General features: G+C 41.9%; 1 protein-coding gene across 4 annotated transcripts in view; it reads right to left on the bottom strand.

Annotated features, from left to right (window-relative positions):
- The window catches only part of LOC147335935 (protein phosphatase 3 catalytic subunit alpha), a 68,371-nt gene extending 47,813 nt beyond the window's left edge, over nt 1-20,558 (bottom strand). For all 4 annotated transcript variants that reach the window (XM_086284083.1, XM_086284099.1, XM_086284092.1 and 1 more), the window contains exon 1: nt 20,272-20,558. In XM_086284083.1, the coding sequence (XP_086140209.1) occupies nt 20,272-20,332 (61 nt within the window). In that variant the 5' untranslated portion in view covers nt 20,333-20,558. The remainder of the gene's footprint in view (nt 1-20,271) is intronic.
- Nucleotides 20,559-22,881: the final 2,323 nt, after the last annotated feature.

Genomic DNA, 22,881 nt, shown 5'->3' with positions numbered 1-22,881 from the left:
CTGCTCACACAATGCAGTCATTTGATATCCAACTTGTGCCACTTAGAGACACCAACTGAACGATAAAAAAAACAAACTAAAGTCATTTTCAAACACAAACTGAACAATTTCAAACAATTTTCTTTCTCACATGTATTCACATGCTACTGGGAGTACTTTGTGTGTGTTAGGTGAGGGGAGGACAGAGCAAGCAGGAGGCAGCACACACGATGCTCTGAGGAAAAGGCCACTTTCACTCAGTGCACATGAGAAAATGGCTTAATTTTAGCTGATGCAGAAAATCATGCAGCATAAGCCATTACCTACTACCTCTGTTGGACAAAAAAAATATAAAGCTGGCACAGTCTGAGCTGGACTGGGATGGAGGCCAACGATCAGCCATTTATAAAAGCAAAAAAATCCATTAAAACCATAAAGACGCAGCAGACTGGTGGTAAAGAATCCCAGCAATCTGTGAGAAATTCTTCCAATTCCACGTCCACAACCACTTTGGCATAGCACAGCATCTTACCAGCCGATGCTAAACTGAACCCCACAGAAACAGCTGACATGGCACGATGCAGCAACGGCCCTCCCCGAGTGTGGGCGAGACTTGGGTTGTCATTTCCCACATCAAACCATCCGGGCCCCTTCCACCAGACAAGCCACAGCACCGGCATTTTCCCCTCCCTTAAGACTCAGTGGAAATCTCAGCATGACAAAAGAGAGCCAAGTCAGAACAAAGATTCAGGAAACTGTTTGTGAGTGCAACAGAAGGTCAGTTCATACAAAGTATAGAATAACAGAGTTCATTTGACTGCACAGCCAGACGTTATTATGCAAAAGGCGGTGCGGTGTCGGATCTAAAGCGCGATACCGATCTATAACTTTGCTTCCTTACCCACACAAAGCAGCACTGACTACTTGCCAGATCCATTTGCCTTTTTGAATGACGGTACAGTGCTCTTTATCCTGAGGCAAGGTAAATAGCTGCCAGCGCGAGCAAGATCTCTGTGTAATGCATCAAGTGGAAACTCACTATCTGATCAAATGGTACATAAATACCAGCACCAGGTAAGACACAAAACCAAAGTGGAGTGCAGCAGTATGTTTAAAAAAGAAAAACAAAACAGAAATGCATCCAGCTGCACAACGTGAGATCACGCTTTGAATGCTACACTGCAGTTGCAATATCTGCATTTGAGATTAACCTGCTATCGACAGTGCAGATTTTTTGGTTTGTTACTATCCCCCAGTTGGAAGCCTGTTAGTGATGAAGGATCCACTGCGCGTCTTGTATGCATAGAGGACGACTGCCAAGTGTTGAAGGGGCACAGAGTGTGCAACTCACTCTCCACTGATAGTCAGGGTTTGTTAATTAAATTACGTAACAACACTGAATTAGAGTGGGGTAGGAGTCCAGGATGAACAGAATGCATGAGCTTCTGTAGGCGGTAGGAAACAAAGGACATACTGTACAGCAGAAAACACCTCAACTTCACGTCATTTAGAAGCTGTTTTATTACTCCGTTATTACACAGTTCGGCCCATTCGGAAGCTGGTTAACAGACATGCATACTGCACAAAGATTGAGACCCTGATTTACTAACAACAAAGAACTGCAGCACTTTAAGCACACCACAAATTACTTTCGCAAGGTGAGAAATGATCTACAATAACCCATCTTTCGCACACAGGTTGCAGTGTGATGTCTGCAAGTCACAGATGAGACTGCTGTATTTAACAGCTCCGTGTCTCTGTAACCCACCTGTAAAGCCTAAGACACAGTAAATCAATAATTCATAAGTCTGCGCTCCTAAGATTCGATATCTTTTATTAAGCTAACACAACATAGATTTTAGCTGCAGAATGACCCAAATGTCAGTCCACAGTAATAATGGAGTATATATTTTTTTTTTTACAAAAAGGATTTCAAAAAGAATATTAAATCGGCTACTGGCAAGAAATATAAGGACATAATGACACTTGGCTGATCTAGGTAGCCTTTTAAAAATTCCTTAATGGAATCTGCTGCTATGTGGGTGATGAGAAGTTTCTAGACTGCAATTCTTCTTTTCTTACCAAAACATGGTCGTTTATCAGCTGCTTATGCTGAAAACTGCAAAAACTAAATCCAGAAGCCGGATATTTATACGCCGGTCGACTTTATCTACTACCACTATATTATAAATCTTAATATGATGCTATATAAAGATCATGTAATGTTAGAACTCTGTTCAGTGAGGACTTTAGAAGGCCCGTGGGCTTCAGGGTTAACGGTGGTGGAAAGTGGTGTGAACCTCTTTGCTACGTATGGCTATGAACCCAGGCGAAACACAACATTTAGCACAGCATAGCTTTGAAGTTCAATGATACAAGTCTGCTGATTATATCTGTGTGTCATTATGGAGGTGTAGGCGTTACTTTTGGTTGGCTGAGGCAGGAAGGAGAGCAGGGCCAATAGCGCTCACTTTCCCAGAGAGGGAGAGTACGAGAAAGAGAAGCTGCATCAGATAAAATACTATACAGACCCATGCAACAACAAGAGGTGGGTGGGGCAAGCAGAGCAGTCAACAAAAACTCAGGGGGCTGGCATCTCATCCCATGGAGATCGCCCAGCAGGTATTAAAGATTTCTAATGTTAACAAATGAGCAATGACTCCATTAAATTAATAATTTGGACTCCCGTACTGCTTAATGTGTCCCCTGCAATTAATAACACATTTCCGAACATTAGCAAAATGGTGTCTTTGCTTCCCTCAATTCATTCATTTAAATTAACACAGCAGGTCAGCAGAATTAGGAGAAATTACACACAACTGTGTATAGAGTCCAGTCAGGGAGGAAAAGCACTCAAACTGTGCCTCGTTACAAACAGGTCCTGGAGCTGTGATCTTACTGCATTTAAATTAACATTAATTTCATGCGTTAATATGACCACTTTTCGCTGGTCATCCGTGGCGCACAAAAGCCACGGTTTGATCAATTTAAAAATAAACTGGGGCTGATTAGCAGCAATCTAAATCGAGCTCTTTGTTAAGTCGAGTCTGAACGCAGCAAGCAGACATGTCATGTTTTGGCTCTATTTTATCTTTGCATAACAAGCTTTTAAATCAACGAGATTATCCCGTACACATCTACTTCTCTTTCCTTCAGTCAGTAGCTACAGCATGGAGGTCAGTGTCATAACCAACCAAAGCTGCAAAGACCCCAACTTTGTGCTTTATTGCTTCCAGGGTGCCATTACTGCACTTTAAAGTGCTGCTGACCATCATCATCTGCTGCAGAGAAAAGAGCTTTTAAATCGCGTCGACAAACAGGAGAGATATTAGATAAAAGTGAGTAAAGGGGTTGCCAGGGAAACAGTGCTGTAGAGTCTCGGTATTAATCTTTCATCCATCAAAATATTGGCTTAAAAATGAATTGCTGGCAGCATGTTACGTTCTCCACAGAGTCGATAAAGCTCTGGAAATTATATATATATATATTCATGCTTAAAAATGACATGCTAGAAAAATGCGGCGAACACAAACAGGAGCGCGACGGTGGATCTGACGGCCGTTCAATGCAGTGGCATGTTTGTCCATCTGCACAGGTCTCATCAGCGACAGTTATCGAGGTATGCTCATTATTAAGACAGGTTGTGTACTAATAAGGCGGCCACACACCCCAAACCTGCATTCGTCCTGCCATTTCTGTCAGGGTTATCAAAGACCATCCAGCTCTGACAGAAAATAGCCCTGAGCAGTGTTTTAGAGACCTGGGCAACAGCGAAGTCCGCATGAGTGACAAGTGAACGTTGGTCCTGCTGTCGCCTCAACAGGTTTTAGATGAGAAATGCAGAAAACATTTGCAGAAGTAGGTGATCAAAATGCACCGGTACTCAGACAGCACTTAGTCAGCCTAAGTCTCTGATTAATTAGTGAGGTTAGGGCTGGAGCGTGGGAGGCTGACGTGGGTGAATGTAGGGGTGGATATGTGTGTGTGTCTATATATATATATATATATATATATATATATGCATGTAAGGATGGATAGAAAGGAGCAGGCAGTAGATACTGAGATGGGGTGGGGGATGGGGGTCAACAGGCAGTTTGAGGGATCTCCTACTGCAGCTTTTTTTGGTAGTGGTTGGGTGTGTGGTAAGCCGTCAGTGGAGCAGTGGATCAATGACACAGTGAGAGGCCACCAGGGATCTAGATCATGGCTGGGAAATGACTTCAGTTATTTGGAGCTGGACTGGGGGAAGGGCATGAGTCAGGGAGAGTGAAAGATAAGTCAATGAAATAACAATGGATGAAAAAAAAGAAAAAGAAGAAAAGAGCATTTGCCAATCTTTAAAAAAAATCTATTCACCAAGTCACAGTCCAATAATGGGAGGTCCCTGTGTATTTGCACAATTTATTACCTACAGTAAATTATGAGCCGCACCCTGATAAAACAGTTCAACGTCTAGAAAGCTATACAGTCACAGTGAAAGAGCCAGCATTAAGCCAAGGGCCCAGGTGTAAGTAAAATGCTTTTAACACTTCTTACAGGGAATCTGAACATCATGGTTTTTGCTACAAGTATTATATCGGACAATATATTTAGAAATGTATTTTTTTATTTTGTCCTTGGTCTTCCTCCCTCTACCTTGGGATTTACATAATCGTATCAGATTATTTTGAACATCAAGCTAGAGCAGGATCTGCATAAACGTCTAATTTTTACATTTTCCAACTCATTTTTTTGAGTGATGTACTTAAGTTATTTATTTTTGATTCAAAACTTCTTGTTTCTGTTCAAATGTTCACATTTTGTAATCGTACGGTGTATATAATTACATTCATGTGTGTATTAGCAGGTAAATCCTACTTTTTTTTGCAATCACAACTAATCACAGCAATGACCTGTTTTTTTTTAATTTGATAAGAAACCTACTGAGACAAATGTACTCAAATTTGAAAAATTTAAATCAAACTGCAGAGTTGTTCTTTATTTTAATAACACAATGTGCCTTTCTGTGCTGACATGGGGCTCAACATCAAGCCAGCAACCCACTGCACGCATGGACTCACTAATCTAACACGAAGGTAAATAAAACTTAACCTAAGCAACCCATATATCTTTAAACACAGCACATCTCAGTATGCCAGAAGTTGCTTAACATTAAGTTTGCTACTACAATCCTGCATAATGTAACATTATAACAGCCTATAGCACATAAATATGAGATTGTGTTGTGCTTTTATTCCAGGAGAGCACCTTGGTCCTGTGCTCCGTAGATAAAAGTCAAACTCAAAGGCGTTACAGCTCTTCCCATTTGAAATCGATTAAAACAAAGTCATTTAACAAGATCATTGTTTGTTGTGTGGGTGTATGTAAGAAGATTAGCTGGGATTATGTAAACACATCCTGTTAAGGAATAAAATGCGCAACGTCTTGTTTTGACTGAATGCAGATTCATTCAGACCTCAATCCTAACTTTGATATGATTCACACTGATTTCACTTGTACATCCCTGGACTTGTGTTACCTCCCATGATAAGTAGTTTATAGGTTTTATAGAAGCTTTACTTGGGAAGGGAAACGGCATAAGGATAATAATCTCTGTATATAACACTTTAAAGTGTACCCTATATTTTTCCTATAAATATTTTGAACAACTATTGTGAACATAGGGGGGAATTAATAGAGGATTTTAGAAATTGCTGCTGTTGTGTAGAAGTCACTAAGGGACAATGGGCCAGCGCAGAGGAAAAAAAACTCCATTTAAAACTCGGATTTGCAGGTTTGTGGAGACGTTAACACTTTCTGGCATTTCCTCTGAAAGCCACTCTGACAGGCCCTGAAGAAGACATTCCCTGCTAGCTTTGCTGGCTCAGGCCTGCCCCCTCCTCCTCCTACACAATGCCGTGACACAGGATTAGCTTTCATTAGAGAAGGTGCTGTAATCAGCTTTGGAGCATAGCAGAGACGGAACAATGGAGGAGGCTGAAAGGATCTGGAAGACAGGGCGCTAAGGGTGCATGCTTTGCTCTATGCAAGCTCCGAATGCAACCTGTGGCACAGCCAGATAGAGAAGTAATGCTGTGTGGCATCTATTCACCAGCTTAAAAACAAAAAGTTAACAAATTGAATGCAACATTGCTTCTCTTATGTTTTTAGGGCCTTGACACTGCATGCAAGGTACTCTTCTGCTCTTGAGCACTTCAGAGGCAGCCAACGCCTTTAATTTTTCCTGCTACGTTTAATATTTAATGGGCTTAATTATTCATCTACAGGCAATAAGAGAAAGCTACTAGATATGTTCACATGCTTTAATCTACAAAACACCTAAGGCTGCCTCCATAAAAAGAAAAACTAACAAAGGCAACTCAACACAACTTCATCTAATGATATGTGATTACCCTCAAGGTCTTTCGTGTCTATTCTTTGACATAATGACAAACTACAAGTTCAACCTTTTCTTCAGGTGGTAAAGGCAAAGGTCACGCATCTGAGAAGGGATTAGGTGGACATGTTTATATTCCGGTCTGGACAAAAATCTGGCCCCGTACATCGACAGAACCGCCTTTGTGTCAGTCTCGCGCCACTCTCCACCACGCTGTCAACTGGCGCTTGTATTGGGAAGGAATGACGACATAGGTCTATCGAGAACATGTGTCCCCACTAACCTTGGAGAGCTCTGCGAGCGCGCCGGCAGCCAGTCTACAAAGGGTTCTTGTTGGTGGCTTGTTCTATGAGTGCGCAGTGACAAGCAGACAGGTGGCTGGACAGGATACAGATTCAGTGTTGTCATATAAAATAAAATAAAAAACACGTGCTTGCTACCCCTCTATTCAAAGCACTGTCAACAGTGAAAAAACAAAAATAATCCGCCCCAAAGAAATTCTTAAATATATCAGATGCTTTCCGTGACTGACATTTCTGGATAGCAGGTAATTCCAGTTTGTTTACATGTTTGTTTTTTTAAGAGCCAAACTCTTACCACAACGTCATGCTACTTGGAAATTGTGGTTTGGCTGAAACATGCAAGACACTCCCTGAAAACCTGTACACAAGGTTCAAGCAAAATACTGAACACGTTATCTATAGTGATTTTAATTTAATCCCAATTTATTTTCTAATTACTGCATTCGTGCATTGCAGTTCATATACATTTTAAAACTTTTTCAAACTGGAAGATGTGTAAGAATAAAATGCATCATGTTAGCTCGACAAGCGACATGATATATTACTATTTACCCAGTCTTAGTTTCTAAATAGAAAGTAAATAAATCACTATTTCACTGCTTGTCGATGTCAGCTGTAGAGATCATTATTGAAGCTGTTTTGCCAGACCTTTGTAAAAATTTCTAAACACATATGAACCTTTCGAAGAGAAGTCTGAAAAGTACACATTTGCTACACACATTAAGTCTCGTTAATAGAGTACATTCATGAATTCTTGAAAAATTGGGATCATATTTATATACAACACTGTGACATTTCATCTATCACCTGAGAAAGTTCTGGACCAAGACGCACAACAACATCAAACATCCAACTGCAAATCTATACATATGACACAGTGAAGAATCTAACTGGATACGGTGTTATGTAACGTGAAACAATATGGAGCGCAAATCAATAGCGAAATGCTTTTACGTTCCAGAAACTCCAACTGACTTCAGTGTTTTCTGTACTCATTCACAGCTTGCCTCAGAGATAATATGCCTCAACAGGCGTGATCGCACCTCCCAAGGAGGGCTTGTTGGCAGCCGCAATGTTGGCATTTCTAGAATGCAATTACTAGACACATACAGAGGGGTTGAGGCCAGTCTATATTTGCAACCACACTTGGTAAACGGAGCATACCAGACCTGAGGCTGACCCAAATAAAACAGAGCCTGAGCTGTAGATAATATTCCTCATCATTAATTAACCCCCACCCCCCCACTCTTCTCAGCTGGGGACGCTACCTGTTTGATTTAAAAATGAATACCGCACTGCCAACTATTACAATGATGTGTGGACTGGGGAAAACCCTCCCCGCCACACAAGAATAGCTACATCTCATATGTGAAAAGCATTCCTCCATGCCATGTCAAAATAACTAGGATGGGTCAGAAATGGCAAACAAAATGATTCAACTTAAGTACTGAAAGTATTTATAGCAAAGAAATAATACTGAAAGTATAAAGTACTTATATTATAGCAAGGATTTTTGTGGGATCAAGCATTTGCATCCAAGAGGTCCATGGCAGAGTTTTTATTTCTGGCAGACTGACCGTGGTTTTTCAGGGGACAGGTGGTGAGGCAATGGGATGGCGCAGCCAGCCACCTCCTCCCGCCTCTTGCCAAGTCAACAAGGCCCCTAAGAGTTCCCTTCCTTTGCCATTGCTTCCTTCTCCCCCTTACCCACGCCCACCTCTCAAGCCTATCGCTGTTTCTAGGCCAAAATTGTGTGGGTGTGGTGGGTTCTCCTGCCAGCAGGGGTACCTGACTGCCAAGAAAGAAAAGCAAAAGCAGCACGTGGCTGGACTTGGAGAGAGGATGGGCAACAAAGGAATTACATCTCTAAAGACCAAAGGAATTCTGAGTCAGCAAGAGCAATAACTCCACACTAACCACGCACACGCATCTTGTCTCGCCATTGTTAGCACCCCAGAGGAGCTCTATATATCAGGAGAATCTGTGACGAAGCTCCTGAAGTAGCTGCTGTTATGCAACTCTTCTAGGCTAAAAGTGACTGTAAAGTAAATCATCCTTCCCTGCTGCCAGCCTGACCCCCATATAGCAGAGGAAGCACTTTCAAAACTCACTAAAGGAGTATTATGCTGAAGCACCATCTGTGCAGGCTTTGCTAGCAGCCGTGAGATTAAAGGCAGTTAAAGCATCGCATTGAAAAGCCATCCGCCAGCCAGCATCCAATCAAAGATGAGAGCATAAGCAATGGACAGCGCCTTTATAAGACTCCGAGCACTGCTGGGTTGTGTGGATCAAACAGCAGTGTGCGGCCTGGGTCATGCCCCTGATCCCTCTGGGATAAACAGGGCTGCTCCAAGGTTCATGTGTTCTTGAGGATCAGGTCACAGAGTATGTTCAGCTCACTTGACAGCTTGAGTGCCTGAAGGGAGTCTTGACTTTCTTCTATTGCACTTACATTTTCAGATCAGACACAGGAGGGTGGAGGGTCAGTTTTTTCCCCTCTAATTATTAAAAACAGTTTCTGGGTTTCCCCAGAACGGATCACGCTGCACTGTAAATGCTGAATAACGTCCATGTTTACATAAAGAAAGAGGAAAAACGCTGGAGTTAAATTTCAGGTAACCATTTCCTCCTCGAAAGACAAACAAGGACAAAACGCACTGTCACATACCCTGGGCAGGGTGTTTACGTTATCTGCTGCTCTAACACACTATATTTACTTTCATCAAAAGCAAACAGGCTTTATAGAGACATCCCATGCAGGGCTCCAGCCCAGTACTGTGGGACTGCATAAAACTGTACTGTGTTCGCACCATCTGTTGGGCTAAAATGAAGCCTCTGGCCCTCTTAACTGCTGGCTGCAAAACAGAAAGTACTCGACTTATGTTTAATTCAGCTTAAAACTATTGTCTTACATCCCTGCTGTCATGGAGTGTTTGAAATAAAATAATAACCATGAATTATGAGCAGTGGAGGCTAAATGCTAAATTGAGTCCACACTTCTAATTACTGCTCAAGTGTCGCTTAAAATTACTTTGAGATACACAATCTGCTGGATGACCAGCTGATTTGTACCTCGATTTGGCCGTCCCCTAGGCTTACCACATTCCTCCCGAGGGATCGGATTACGTTCTATACAGGGAGACGGGCCTGGAGCGTGGGTCTGCCACAGTTGAGCAGCAGCCTGAGCAAGCAAGTGCGCAAAAGGGAATGAAAGGAAATGCTGAATGAAATACAGACGGTGGCCTAGAAAAAAAACACTGCAGTCATAGCTGAAAGCAGGAATGGATGAAGTGCAGCTAAATAGAGGAAAAAGACAGTAATATAAAATATACTGCTGGAATACAAGGCAGAGACAAAAATAAGTGAGCAGGTAAAACAAGAAAATAATAATCGGTCTTGTACAGTATGTCTGACATTTCTACAAGAAACGGGGAAAAAAAGGCAAACTGTGAAACTGTCGAGCCTCGGCAGCAAAGCTGTCAAAGACATCGTACTCCTTAGTATTCTTGAGACTGTGTGACATGAATGTGGACATACCCAAACCTGCAGCGCAGCAGTAACTGTGCACCACTTAGCTGCTGTGTCACTCTGCAACCTTACCAGTTTATGTGGGGGCAGGCTAGTATGAAAGGCTTGCATGATATACAAAAGCAATAAATAGGCTGCCAAGAGCATGACAGCAAGGGAGCATATGTGTGTAGGACTGGGGTGCGACAACGGTATTAATTACCAACAAAAGATCACATCTTTGGCTCGGGAGTTCACATGGAGTGAAGATTAGCTGAAACAACACGTCTCCCACAGTTTCATGATTCAGTTTTCACTAAATTTAATACACACACACACACACACACACACACACACACACACACACACACACACGCACGCACATATGCAGGCACGAGACACACACAAAAATGAGTGGAATGAGAGGTTCCTCCTCCATCCTCGCATCTGACGCTTTTCAGAGTCGTCACCACACGATCCTGAGAACACACAGGCACACGTATGAACACGCACAACGGTGACAGCTGACTAGTGCATCAGCAGCAGTTTGCTGAAAATCTCCCTGCATGCAAATCAATAAAGCAAAAATGGAACTGCTCCTGAGTGGCAAGCCCAAAAGAATATATATATTTATACCCTGAGTGCAACAGGGAATAGGATGCACAAGTGATTGGTCACTGTAATGTATGGCACTCTGGTGGTGTTTGGACAGGCACATAATCAGTCGGAGCCATGGGACACACTAACCTCGCCGCAATCTGGCTAGCCGAGGCATATTGTGAGTTCAGACTAATGGGATATCAGTTTGCCCTATGATTGGACTCGATTTGACGTGGCAACAGCCGAGGCCAAATTCTGCCTTGAGTTACTGCCAAAGCTAAGGTCTATCATGGAACTTAGAACAAGATACTTGCAATTACGTGGAGAGTAATCCCAGAGGAAATTTACTGGAGCTTTTCGAATTGTCTCTGGGGCCTAATTCAAAAGACGAAACAGCAAAGGCAGGGGAACATTATGTGTGTATATATATGCCACCTCTAGAGCTGGCCTAACCCCAAGCCCCTCCCTCACCAGCAGAGACACATCACAGTCACGACTGGCTTCGGTCAGCCTCTGCAATGTTTTGAGTGAGTGGGCCAGCCAGTGGTCCTCCTCCTGCTCCACTCTCCACGTGGGAGGAAGTGAGTGGCCTGAAATCATCAGCTCTTGGGCAAACGTAATGCCTCTTTGTCCTTTTTTGAGCACAAAAAAAAAAAAAAAAAAAAAAAAAAAAACCACAGCTTGGCAGTAAAACTGGAAAAACAAACAAAAAAAATGTTTCACAGGTTTGAAACATTTGCAGGTGAAACCTTGAAGTAATATCCTGAAGGCTGTATTGATAAAGCATTTCAGCCAAAATCATCATATCCCATTAGACAAATGCCAGTCTCACCAGACAACTTCCTCTCAGGTCAACTATAGAACACGGCAACAAGCAACGACAGATTTTTTTTTTCCAGAGGTAATCCAAGATAAGCACACGCCAAATTCACCAGCACATGGAATAAGAGGGTTAATTTTCAGCCAGGTGGTCTATAATTAACGCGTGTGAATGAGGGTAAATAAACCTTGGGGCCTCGACTCACCTCCAGCTGTATTTGTATAGCTGGAGTTTCTCTCTTGTCCACAAGCTGGGTACTTTAACTAGTAAGCTGATAACACCTGGAAGAACAAGGGGGGAAAAAGGTGCACCAGGATCTAACGCACCAAGATCCACCATGAACCTACACAGTACAGCCACGTAGCATGCAATGTGCTTAAACACCCATCCGTAATTGCTGGTCTTCTCAATGAATATAATTTTTGCAAAGCAAAAATGTGCAGAAAACGTGCAGAACCCAGGAATAGCTTTGACTTTTCTCAGCAAAGAGTGAAAATTAATTGTTTTCTTTGTTTAAATTCCTTAAAACGAAATCGCATTATCCAACACTCAGGCAGAAACATAAATAAATATTTCAGTGTGTGTGTGTTCTTGCTACAGCCTTACTGAAGTATATACATAAAATCTGATGATGATTAATTAAAGACGGAGTTTCTCGTCGTGTAAAAGAAATCTCGAGCGCTCGCTGAAATAAAAGGATTAATAAGAAGGTAAGGGAGGATGGTGAGTCCACTTGGATTCTTTCATTAATTTAGCCAGACAACTGGAAACTGCTACACACGGTATTTAATACGAGAGCCACAGATACTTTACTCTCCTGGTTCATAGCTATGGGTCCTGGCCTGGAAAATGTCAAACTGCATTTTTAAGGCCTGAAACTCGTCACTGGCCACAAACCACCAGGGCAACATGTCTAAATCCTGATGCCATGTTGGCTGATACTGCTCCCGGTGCTTCAGTAACGTGCCAAACCAGACCGCTGCCAAAACAAACACTACAGTGGAATGCTACACCCAGAAGGCAACGAGGAATTCTGCGTAAAATCCTGCTCTGCTACGACAGCATGATCAAAACACAATGAGAAAACAGGGAAATTAACAGGAAGCAACGGTTCTTCTCAGTCTTCCTGTGAAATTCGTCCCTTTTCACGGTGTCGAGCTGAAAAAAAAAAAAAGGCAAACTAGAGCCATCGTATCAGACTTCCTCATAGCTGAGGTTTACCTTTCCTCGATAAGTCATAATGATGGATAAAATATATGAGTTTTACATCTGCTGAGTTTATTGTGTGCTCCCTGGTGCAAACTCCAATGTGCTGGAAATGAAAAGAAAAGAGCATATCCATCTCATCTTCAACAGGTCACATTTGCATCAGCCTCAGTATGTATACGTGTGTGGGTGTCAACCAGTGCAGATGCTACTATGATAACAGCGAGATGCAATTGCAAACAGGCATTAGCCATGAAACACTGTGTACCCTTCCCGTGTCATTCCCCTCCTGTGCATGCGCTGAGCTGATGAGCGGGCATAAAAGTTACAACATCCCTTTCTCCTGTGGATGGCTTTCTCCGCTTACTAATCTACCATTTACAGGCAACCAGTAGATGGCTTTACTCATTCTGCTCGTATTTAAATACAAACAACTGCCTGGCCCAGCACAGGAGAGTGTGCGACTGTGTTTGCATCTGTCACACAGCACCATGCAGGGGCTTGACCTAATCCAGGAAGTCGAGTCTCCCATTTAGCATGCAGGTATGTTTTCACCACAAGGAAACTCCTCTGCTAAATAGCATGGCATGAAAACTGAGGCCAAAATACTGTGTGCGTCTACACGCGGGATATTTGTCCTAGATAAACACATTACTGCAGAGAAATTGTATTTGGGCTCACAAAACATTACTCAGGGTAGTGAAAACTGTCTCATGCACAGAGCAGTTAAAGGTGGCCACGTGTGCACGTACATGCAGGTTCAAATATATTAAGAGACTGCGATTCTTTGTGCAGAGAATAAAGCTGGAGGTGTTAACATTTATCTGTAACTGATACATTCATTCACTTATGCAGATTCAATTGCATTCACGCTGCAAAAGAAAATAGACTGTTCTGACTTTAGCAAACTCACATATGAAATAGATCAAACTGTTGGCAATTCTCAAACTGCTTTTGTATTGTCCCATTCCTTAAATTAATAAAAATAATGAACTTGATCAGCTGCTTCTCCCATGAGTCTCTCAATACTGAACTCCAACCTACAACGTCCTGGCCTGCAGTCCTTGTTCTGCAGCCTCTGTGAGTTTGGCATGAAATGGCAGGTCAGGCATTTGTCATCAGAAAACTGAAGAAATATATAGACGTAGCTACTGTGATGTCACCCACTGGTTTCTGAAGTCCCATTTTGAAGCTGTTACCACCTTGCTTTTTTGAAACCAGATGTGAGACGAGAGCGGGCGAACCTGAGAGCAAAAATGCACTCTTGTGATGGACAATGCTCCTTTTTCAAACGTAGAATGACCAAAATTCACAAAATGAACTTTAGGTTTTATTCAGTTTGACCCGTAATGTGTGACTGAGCCCTTAAAGTTATCAGGAAAGTGTCTACTGAGGTCAAGCATGAGGGCTGCTTTCCCATAAACCTCCACAGGACCTGAAGTTTTGCTGCAGCCGCAGCCATCGCCTCCTGCTGGTTATTAAAAAGAGACAGGCTGTCTTCACTTTTCACACCCACATCTTCAACCAGAATTTATATTATCTATCGTTTTCCTTTAGCAGGATCTGGTTGGAGTGGTCATCCGGTGGGCTGCAGCTTGTTTCCACAGCAGAACAAAAACTAACATTGCCACGACGATTTGAATTATTATAGGACGTGACCACAAGATAAGCCTCTCAGTGAAGAAGCAGCTGAATGATATCTAAGACCACCAAAAGAGTAAAGTGGCTGGCGAGGCAGGCTGCAGGAATAATACAAGGCAGCTGATTAGCAGATTTTCAAAATAGAGAATGCGGCGATTATCCAAAAGTAATCCAAATTCATCGTTCTCACACACACATCGTGCTCAAATAACTTGCCGAATACAGATGGGTGGCCATTAATTTATCTAAGAGGCACATCCGAGGTGAAGTTTATGAGTGGGAAACAGCTCAACATAGTTACATGGAATTAATTATACTTCAGTCTTTAGTGTTTCACAAACCCCCGAGCAATTACTTCATAGCCGAAATACAGACTCACTTGTTTTCCCAGCATAAGTTTGTCAAATGGAGTCATAATTTTAACTTACCAAACTGTTACTGACAAAATGCAAGAAAAAAAAAAAAGCACAAAATTACTCCAGGATCAAGTCAAATAACGATTTAGCAGCTTGCTGATTGAACCGAGTGTTGTTCAGCCAATGACGCACGCTCTTTGACAAAACTTTTTCCCCAATTTTTGCTAAACATAAGCTACCAAACAACTGCACACAGATGTTTTTTTTTAATGTAAATTCTACCAAAATCTGCTTTCTCAATTAACTTTATGTGTCCAGTGTTGCAGCTAACGTGCATGCCTGTATACACGAGTGTGCACACGCGGATGCACAACTCCTATAAAAATTTAGTGTCTTCCTAGGCTGTCCATGCTCAGCCCTCCAAGTAGGAGTCAAAGTGAGAAAGCAGATTTACTGCTCTACTAGCCTCTAATATAACCCAGCCACCCGACTGCTCCCAGTTCACTGGGTTAGCTTCTCCTCCCCCACACTCATTGTACTGGGAGCGCAGCCTGTAGTTACATGTGTTGCAGACACTATATTGATTGATTTGTGACTGTTCTGCAACCAACTCTAGAGAGGGATCCAATGACACATAACTCCTGCCTCTGCTGCAAATGGCTTTTGTTAGCCACTGTAGCTCACAGCAGCAGCAACAACATGTGTCGGTGTGTACATGCCATGAAATGGGAAAAAACTGAGGATTTGTTTATGTAGAGGTTGATTTTTTTTAACCCCAAAAAACAATAAAACAGTGTTATAGTCACTGGGTCACAGATGCTACTCTGGGTATTTTACATTTTTTACATTTGGTGATTAAAAGGCACCTTATGAAGAAAGCAGCTACATTAAAAAGCCAAAGTAAAACAGCTTCCATCAACGTATAAGCTACAGAACTGCTGCTTATGAATGTGTACTGGTTAGACAAGTGTATCAACAGCACAAGTTCAAAGGATTGAAAATCCCCAAAATCTACTCGCAGGCTTAGCAACAACCTGAAAATGCAAAGGTAGGTAAACACTTTTTCCCCTCGAAAACCAACATCCATTTGTTCACACGAATTAGCAAGAGCAGCAGCTAATGCATGGAGTCAGATTACAACCTCTGAGCAGAGCTGCCTTTATCCCCCTATATGGAGCTTAATCTGTCCAAATCCACTGCTTTGCTGTGCCCCAAATCCACAACAGAGCCTAATTCCTCTTTAATCTAATGAGGAGTAAAGGTGCACTTACTCTGGTTTGGAATACCGCAGACCGTATATCTTACTGTTGTACCACAACAGAGATAGCTCAGGTCTTCCCTTTCAGGCCATGATGCAATGCATTGTTATCAGAACCATCAAATCTCAAAAAGAAAGAAAAAAAGGAAACCTCACAGGAGATCAGACAAGCACATACATGGCAGGCACCAATAGCTAGTTCGGTTATCTTGCTGCAGCTATGGGAGACATTTCAGGGTTGAGCTGAGTAAGTGGACTGCTGTCAGAAGATTCAAAAGGTGGAGGAGGTGGCCCACCCTCCCTCAGGCTCCTAACCCCAGACTTCTTCGCATGCGAAGGAGGTATGTCAAGGAATTGGAAAGTGGCGGCCCTGATGACTTATGAAACCTAGGAAAGTGACCTACTAACTTTTTTCTCAAGAGTTCAAAAGCAGAAAGCAAAAACTAAATCTTGCAAACTCATTGTCTGGAATAACTCGGGAAACCTGGCACTGAAACGCAATGCAAGACAGCAGCTGGAGCCTCCCAAACTCCTTTTTGATCGTGCACAGTTAATATATTTTTTTAGATCAAGATGATATTTCCTTCCCAAGATAATTAAACTAGACTTGGTATGAAATTGACAATTTGACATTTAAGTGCCTGCTCTGGAGCATCGGCTCAAGCAACCCACGGGTCAGCTGTCTGACCAATCGCAGCCTTAGATTAACTGCTGCTCTCACACACTCACACGCGCACACAGGAGCAGCTACAATCTGTTTGCTGTCTCATGAGATGAAGAAATACAGACACTCACTGCAACTCTCCTTAAAAAAAAATTACTTGATCACAGAAATGTTGATTAATTACTCACAAACCTACTAACCCAACATTATGTTTAAGCTCCCAGAGAGTGTTTTTTGTATCCCACTACACTTAAGTGAAATAAAAATAATGGCCAAAAGTGCCCCTCTTCTTCTTTTAACGCTTTCAAACGGGTTCTTTCTATTCATTAGTAGCAGCACAACTTAACAGAGTGTAATGTATTTGTCTCATCACAACACATCTCTGCAACTCCAATTTAATTAAGACAATTTGATGCCATCTTTATTGCTTTGTCTCCGTCTCACAAAGCAACAAATCTACGTCCTTACTCCCTCTGAATAAAAATGACTGCTCGCAAGATGAAGAAATTATGTGCCAAACCAAAGTACGAGTGGAAGGTAACACAAACGTCACCGAAAAAAAAATTAAAAATCCCAGTTGAAATTTTAACATTACAAATTACAGACAGAGCAGACTGGCACAGGTTTAAAATGATAAACAACCTCGATGGTTATAAATCACCTGACTTTCTCACAGCAATCCTATTCCCATGCAAACAAACCTGATGACAAGGTTTATGAATTGTAATGAGGAAATATTACTCAGAATGACAACACCTCAAGGAAAATTACTCACGACTGGTAATTTTATAGCTCTGCAATACACAGCACTTGTACTCGATTAGAAAGAAACACTGTGATGGCACACAGGTCGCTTTATGAGCACGATGCGGCGGGTCTGTGTGCAGGTGATCGCACGTAAGGCGAGGATCAAGTCTGTGGCATTACTTAATGTTCTGTTCTATAAATGACTCGGCTTTCCAGCTGGGATCAGTGGCTGGCATCGCGCCGCTGTCACCACCGCCGTCTCTCCAGCCCACGCATGTCTGAGCATGGGGGCCTCTTCTCAAAAGTCAAATGTCAGATGTTATCCATCCCCAACTCGCAGAGAAGCACCCAGCGCACCGCTGGGGGCTCGGAGGCCCAGTTTCTCGGTCGCTGATGGAAAAACACTATTAGTGCGCTTGCTTTACTTTGGCGTGCTGAGGTTGTCACGACTGCACCATGACAACCATATTACCAACTTTTTATGTGACATTGCTACATCTTTGCTTTATACAGTGCTGGACAAAACTCAGCAATATCAGTATGTAAACAGGGTTTTCAAAATAAAAGACTACATGACTCATTAGTTGATAATGAAAAAGCTTTGCTGTTAATTGTAGCAAAATAAAACAAAAAAATCATGATCACGAATTCTAATAATCAGGATTACCATAAGAGGATAATCCTTATTTAAACTCCACTTAATTAACCGAGCATTAAAAAAAATGGTCATCCAGTGATGATCCACCAAGCATTATATACAATATTAAAAAAAACAGCTACAAACACAGTCAAGTCTGTTGAAATATATACTGGAAATTGCTCACGTGTTTATTCCTGCAAGTGATGAAAGCACAAGAAAAATTAAGCAACTTCTCTCGCCTTAGCTGATTAAACTCAATTACTATGCAGCGCTGGCTTTCAGGAGCATTATGATAATGCATTTTGAAAACAGGTGGATGCAAAGCACTTATGATAAGTTGGACTGACACCTTGTAGCACGGCAAGCTAGGCAGCTGAAAACAAATTACTTCACACCTATAGCCTGCAGTTATTTTGGAGGTGCTTTGTACACAGCTAGCGCCTGTGTTGTCATAATACTGATGCATTACCAAAACACTGAGTCCTCGAAACTTGATGAATGAAAAATGAGCAAAATTACTTTGTTGAGCTTGACACAAGGTTTAAAAGTGAGCTGGCCTCTGAGATTAACTGACAGGGCCCTCTAACGTTTAATTGATACATTTCAACCCGATTAATATCCACAGAGCCGAGCATGAAGATCTGGCATCTCCTCTGCATGACAGAGGAAGATGTAGCTTCAGATCCATGCAACAAGACCGGTCACCCAGTGATATTGTTGTCTCTTTAAAACTTATGCTTGTCCCATATATTTTTCATTAGCCTTCAAGTTGGTGGAGACTGTAGGGGTATGATCTCTTGAAATATTCATTACAAAAAGCACCCAAGACATGCAGTGGCTCTTAACACTCAACCCCTTATTTTTTTGGAGCAAAATGTAGCTACAAAAAAATGGCTGCAGATATATTTGTGAAACGTTTTCTTCTGTTTCAAGTGTCAAGTCCTAAGTTCGAGATTGCAACACGGGAGAGCTGTATTCCTTACTGAGTTGAGCAACCAGGTGCACAACCTCGTCTTTTAACACAGAGTCAACAATCCCAGACCGATTCATTCCAACTTTCTTGCATAAATCTTGACGTTTAATGCTCTGAGATGATCCAATCATTTCAATCGACTGAACTCAACCAGCTAAACTTGAATAAAAATCACTCAACAGTCCCCTTGTGTGTGTGTGTGCGCACACTGTGATCCCTGCACATCCCTGTTGGGCTGGAGCTGCAGAGGATTTTTGGGGGGTTGTAACTAGTGCCAGCAAGCAGGAGTAAACACATTCTGTCATCTCACTTGTGTGGAAAAGCTTTTGTCTTCCAACAAGAGAAAGGAGGAGGGGGGTATTTTTCACTTTGAAGTGCCCACATGCTAACACAAAAATAGGCTTGAATGCTGCAACTTAAGTGTGCTGCCTTTAAGTACACATGAGACGTCAAGTGACACGAAACTGGGCAGGCTGCATTGCTCCTATTTCGAGGGAAGGCTGCCTCGATTATGATCTTTATTGCATTCTTATGGTAGACTGCAAAGGTGGAATGTCAGACACAGAGTGCAGGAAGAACCACCGTGTGTGACACGAACAAAGCACACGATGAACACCCCCAAATGTGAGATTACAAAATAGACGACATCAAGCAGTATTATGCAATGGAGAGAGGGGAGAGAGAGAGAGAGAGAAGAGGAGCCTTGGTATAACTGTTTGACGATGCATGCAAAATGAGGGAAAATCGCCCTTGGGGTTGAATGCAACGGTTGTGCAACATCTGCATGCATACTGTAAACCTGTGCACTATATATGAATCGAAACGCTCATGCATCTGTCACACCGCTGGTAGCATGCTATTCACTAATAATAGGGGGGGAAAAAACAGCAAAAAAAACCCCCGAGTATTTACAGACGAGCGGCTGTACCGCGTCTAACGCCTCGCGCACAGACTGTGACACATTTCATGCTAAATTCTTGCTCTGGTCTACAAACTGGAGTTACCCTGACTTCCTAGTTTACTGCTGCTGTCATAGCTCGGCTAACACCCTTCTTCCTCCCTAGCCAGCAAACAATTTTTTTTCGACTACATTTGCCGCCCGCTGTTGCTGCGACCGTGAATTCTTCAAGTCTGCTTGTGCTGGTCAGACCCAGAGCTGTGGTAGCGTCTCGTTTCAATATGACACGAAAAGCAACACTTACATTTCACCACCCTGTCCGTCGTAGATAACTTCGGTTCATCATTCGGCTTGTTTTCGGACATTTCCAGTGTGATATAAAATTAAGATAGGGCAGAAATGAGACTTAAAACGGTCCCTGCGTTGCTCTGGCCGAACAACTCGTGAGTCTATCCGAGGAAAGAGACCGCAGTGATCTCACTCGGTCCTATCAGCGGCCAAAAATACTTGCAACAGGGTTACAATTTCACTGCTGGTGCTGTAGGAGCAGCTCTGTCTGATTTACTGTTACTCTGTATCAAGTTGTCTCAACGCAGTGTGCACTCAAACGTGCTGACTCGCAAGACCCGCCTCCTGGTGACAGCGGCTTCGCCCATTGGTCGAGAGTGACAGTTTGCCTATGCCCGTACATCCACTTTCATCAAAGGGCTGTTTCTGTGTCAGTCTGGTATTAATAACTGGTATGGATGAATATGAATGTATACACTGGTTAAAGTGCACAAATAAACAGTCCCTAACGATTTAAATTTTAAAAAAAGATAAAAACTGAAACATTCTGTCAACATATTGAAAAGATTGGTGAAACAGCTGGAAATTAGCTCTCAAAAGATTTACACCTGTTTAGCTAGCTTTAAAAATATATTAACAAGTCATTTACACACAAAACAAAACAAAGCAGATTTGAATAATAGTTAAAAAAAGTCTCATTGCATATTGTGACGTAAGTAAAAATTCAGAAGTAAAATATGAGATTATATTATGAGATTATAGCAAAATATTCTCACAGTAACTGAGAAGTAAAGGATTCCTTAATGCTTATATATAAGAGGTCCCCCTGACCTTTCTACATCAGATTCTCCATGTGCATCCTCTTGCAGCAACCCTGGGACAATAAATCAATATTTGCAAAGATAGCATGTGACAAAGTGAAGACAAAGAATTCACCTTTGACCCTTAAAGTGAAAGGTTCTCATGACTTTGTTATGCTCCAGGGTAATGTGGTTGCCAGGTTTGGGTATACATGTTCCCCAGAGGGAACGATCAAAGGAAATCAATATAAAACTGCTCCTATTGATCATTTTAATCATATGAAGAATCTGTTTTATTCTGATGTCAGTAACCCCTCATACAGGTTATGAGGGGCAGTCTTCACAGCGACTGGATCTCAGCCCAGCTGAACACATACGGGAAAGACCTTTTTATACTGATTTTTCTTTATATTTTTCACCTGTCTGTACTTTGCCCTATCTAACAGACACATTTTCTGAAAATAAATAAATTAATTAATTAAAAGAAAATGATAGGAACATTCATTGTTCCATGAAGGTAAACCTTTTTTTTAAATTTCAACTACTCTATGTCTTTCCCACTGGCACCACCCTCAGGACAGGATCTGCAGCTTCACGTGTTTGTACACAGTGAGTCATTGATCTGAGGTCAGGTTTAAGGCCATTTTTATTTGACTACATGTTTTTAGGTGCTTGTCGCTTCATTGTCAACTATGTTCAGCTGGGCTTCCTCCAAATGCAGAATAGTTCATACAGAATACAATGGTTTTCTGTTTTAGTGGTTTCATCAGCGTAGTTTGGCAACAAAAAAATAACGATAATAAAAACAAATGAATAAATCTGAGTGAACCAGTCTGGATCTGCGTGTACAGGAACAGGAAGATCTGTGGCCGGTGAGTCACCAGATAGACGGAGCCAGTGATTTGCATGAAGGAGACCTCAACTTTCACCTGCTCATTTTCTCGACTTGTACATTTCAGTCGCCCCTCTAACACTGAAAGGACATAAACGGCTGCAAACTGCTATTAATGAGACACCTGTGTGGTATGAGTCAGTTGTTTGGCAGGTGGAGGCAGTTAATGAAGCCCTAACTTTTACATTTCTCTCAATGAGAAGCTTTGCGCCTGGTAGGTCAGACAATCCTTTTCTTTTTTTAAACTTCTGGCTGTACGGGAGGCATTCACATCAGATCATTAATTTTAACACGCCTCGGGTTCTAACACTTTGTTTTGTACCCAGGCTTAATTAAACTCCGGTCAAGTCTGTGACTCAAGCTCTGCTTGACGATGACCTTTTGTTGGTTTCTGTTTTCCTCTTTCGCTTACCTGAATGCCTACTTTGTCTTTATAAGGGATACCATAAAATTTATTTGGCATGTCTACGATACAACGTGATAAGGTGATACTCAAAAACGCTCCACACAAATGAGATTTTTCAGCATGAAAGATGTAAACAAACACTGACAACAATCTTTTTCATCTTAATGTGCCGCCCTCTTTAGATAATGTTTACTCCATTACCTCAGCATCGTGTTTTATTTATTATTTTATGACTATAAATTTATAACTCCCTTTTACGCACAACACGCCAGCTTTTATGGTGTCAGCATCATTTTAAGAGCAAAACTAAACCTCTGATGTCCTTATCTCTTATGGTCTGTTGGGAAATTTCTAATCACGTTAAAGGACAAAAAGTAAAAAGTTGTGTAACTTCTCAATTAGACTAACTTCATAGCGTATATCAAGCAACTATTTATGTATATTTTAAGCAAAACATCAAAGCCTAACTTTTTCCTGGTCATCATAGCTGAGTCTTTGTCTGCTTTGGCACGGAAACAGCCTCTTATC

Source organism: Aulonocara sp. 'chitande type north' Nkhata Bay, linkage group LG3 (assembly GCF_057382095.1).
Source record: "Aulonocara sp. 'chitande type north' Nkhata Bay isolate Kocher_YH1m ecotype deep benthic linkage group LG3, A_spYH_male_GT1.1, whole genome shotgun sequence".
Classification (NCBI taxonomy): domain Eukaryota; kingdom Metazoa; phylum Chordata; class Actinopteri; order Cichliformes; family Cichlidae; genus Aulonocara; species Aulonocara sp. 'chitande type north' Nkhata Bay.
Note: the sequence above shows the minus strand (reverse complement) of the source record. Positions and strands in the feature narration are given on the sequence as shown.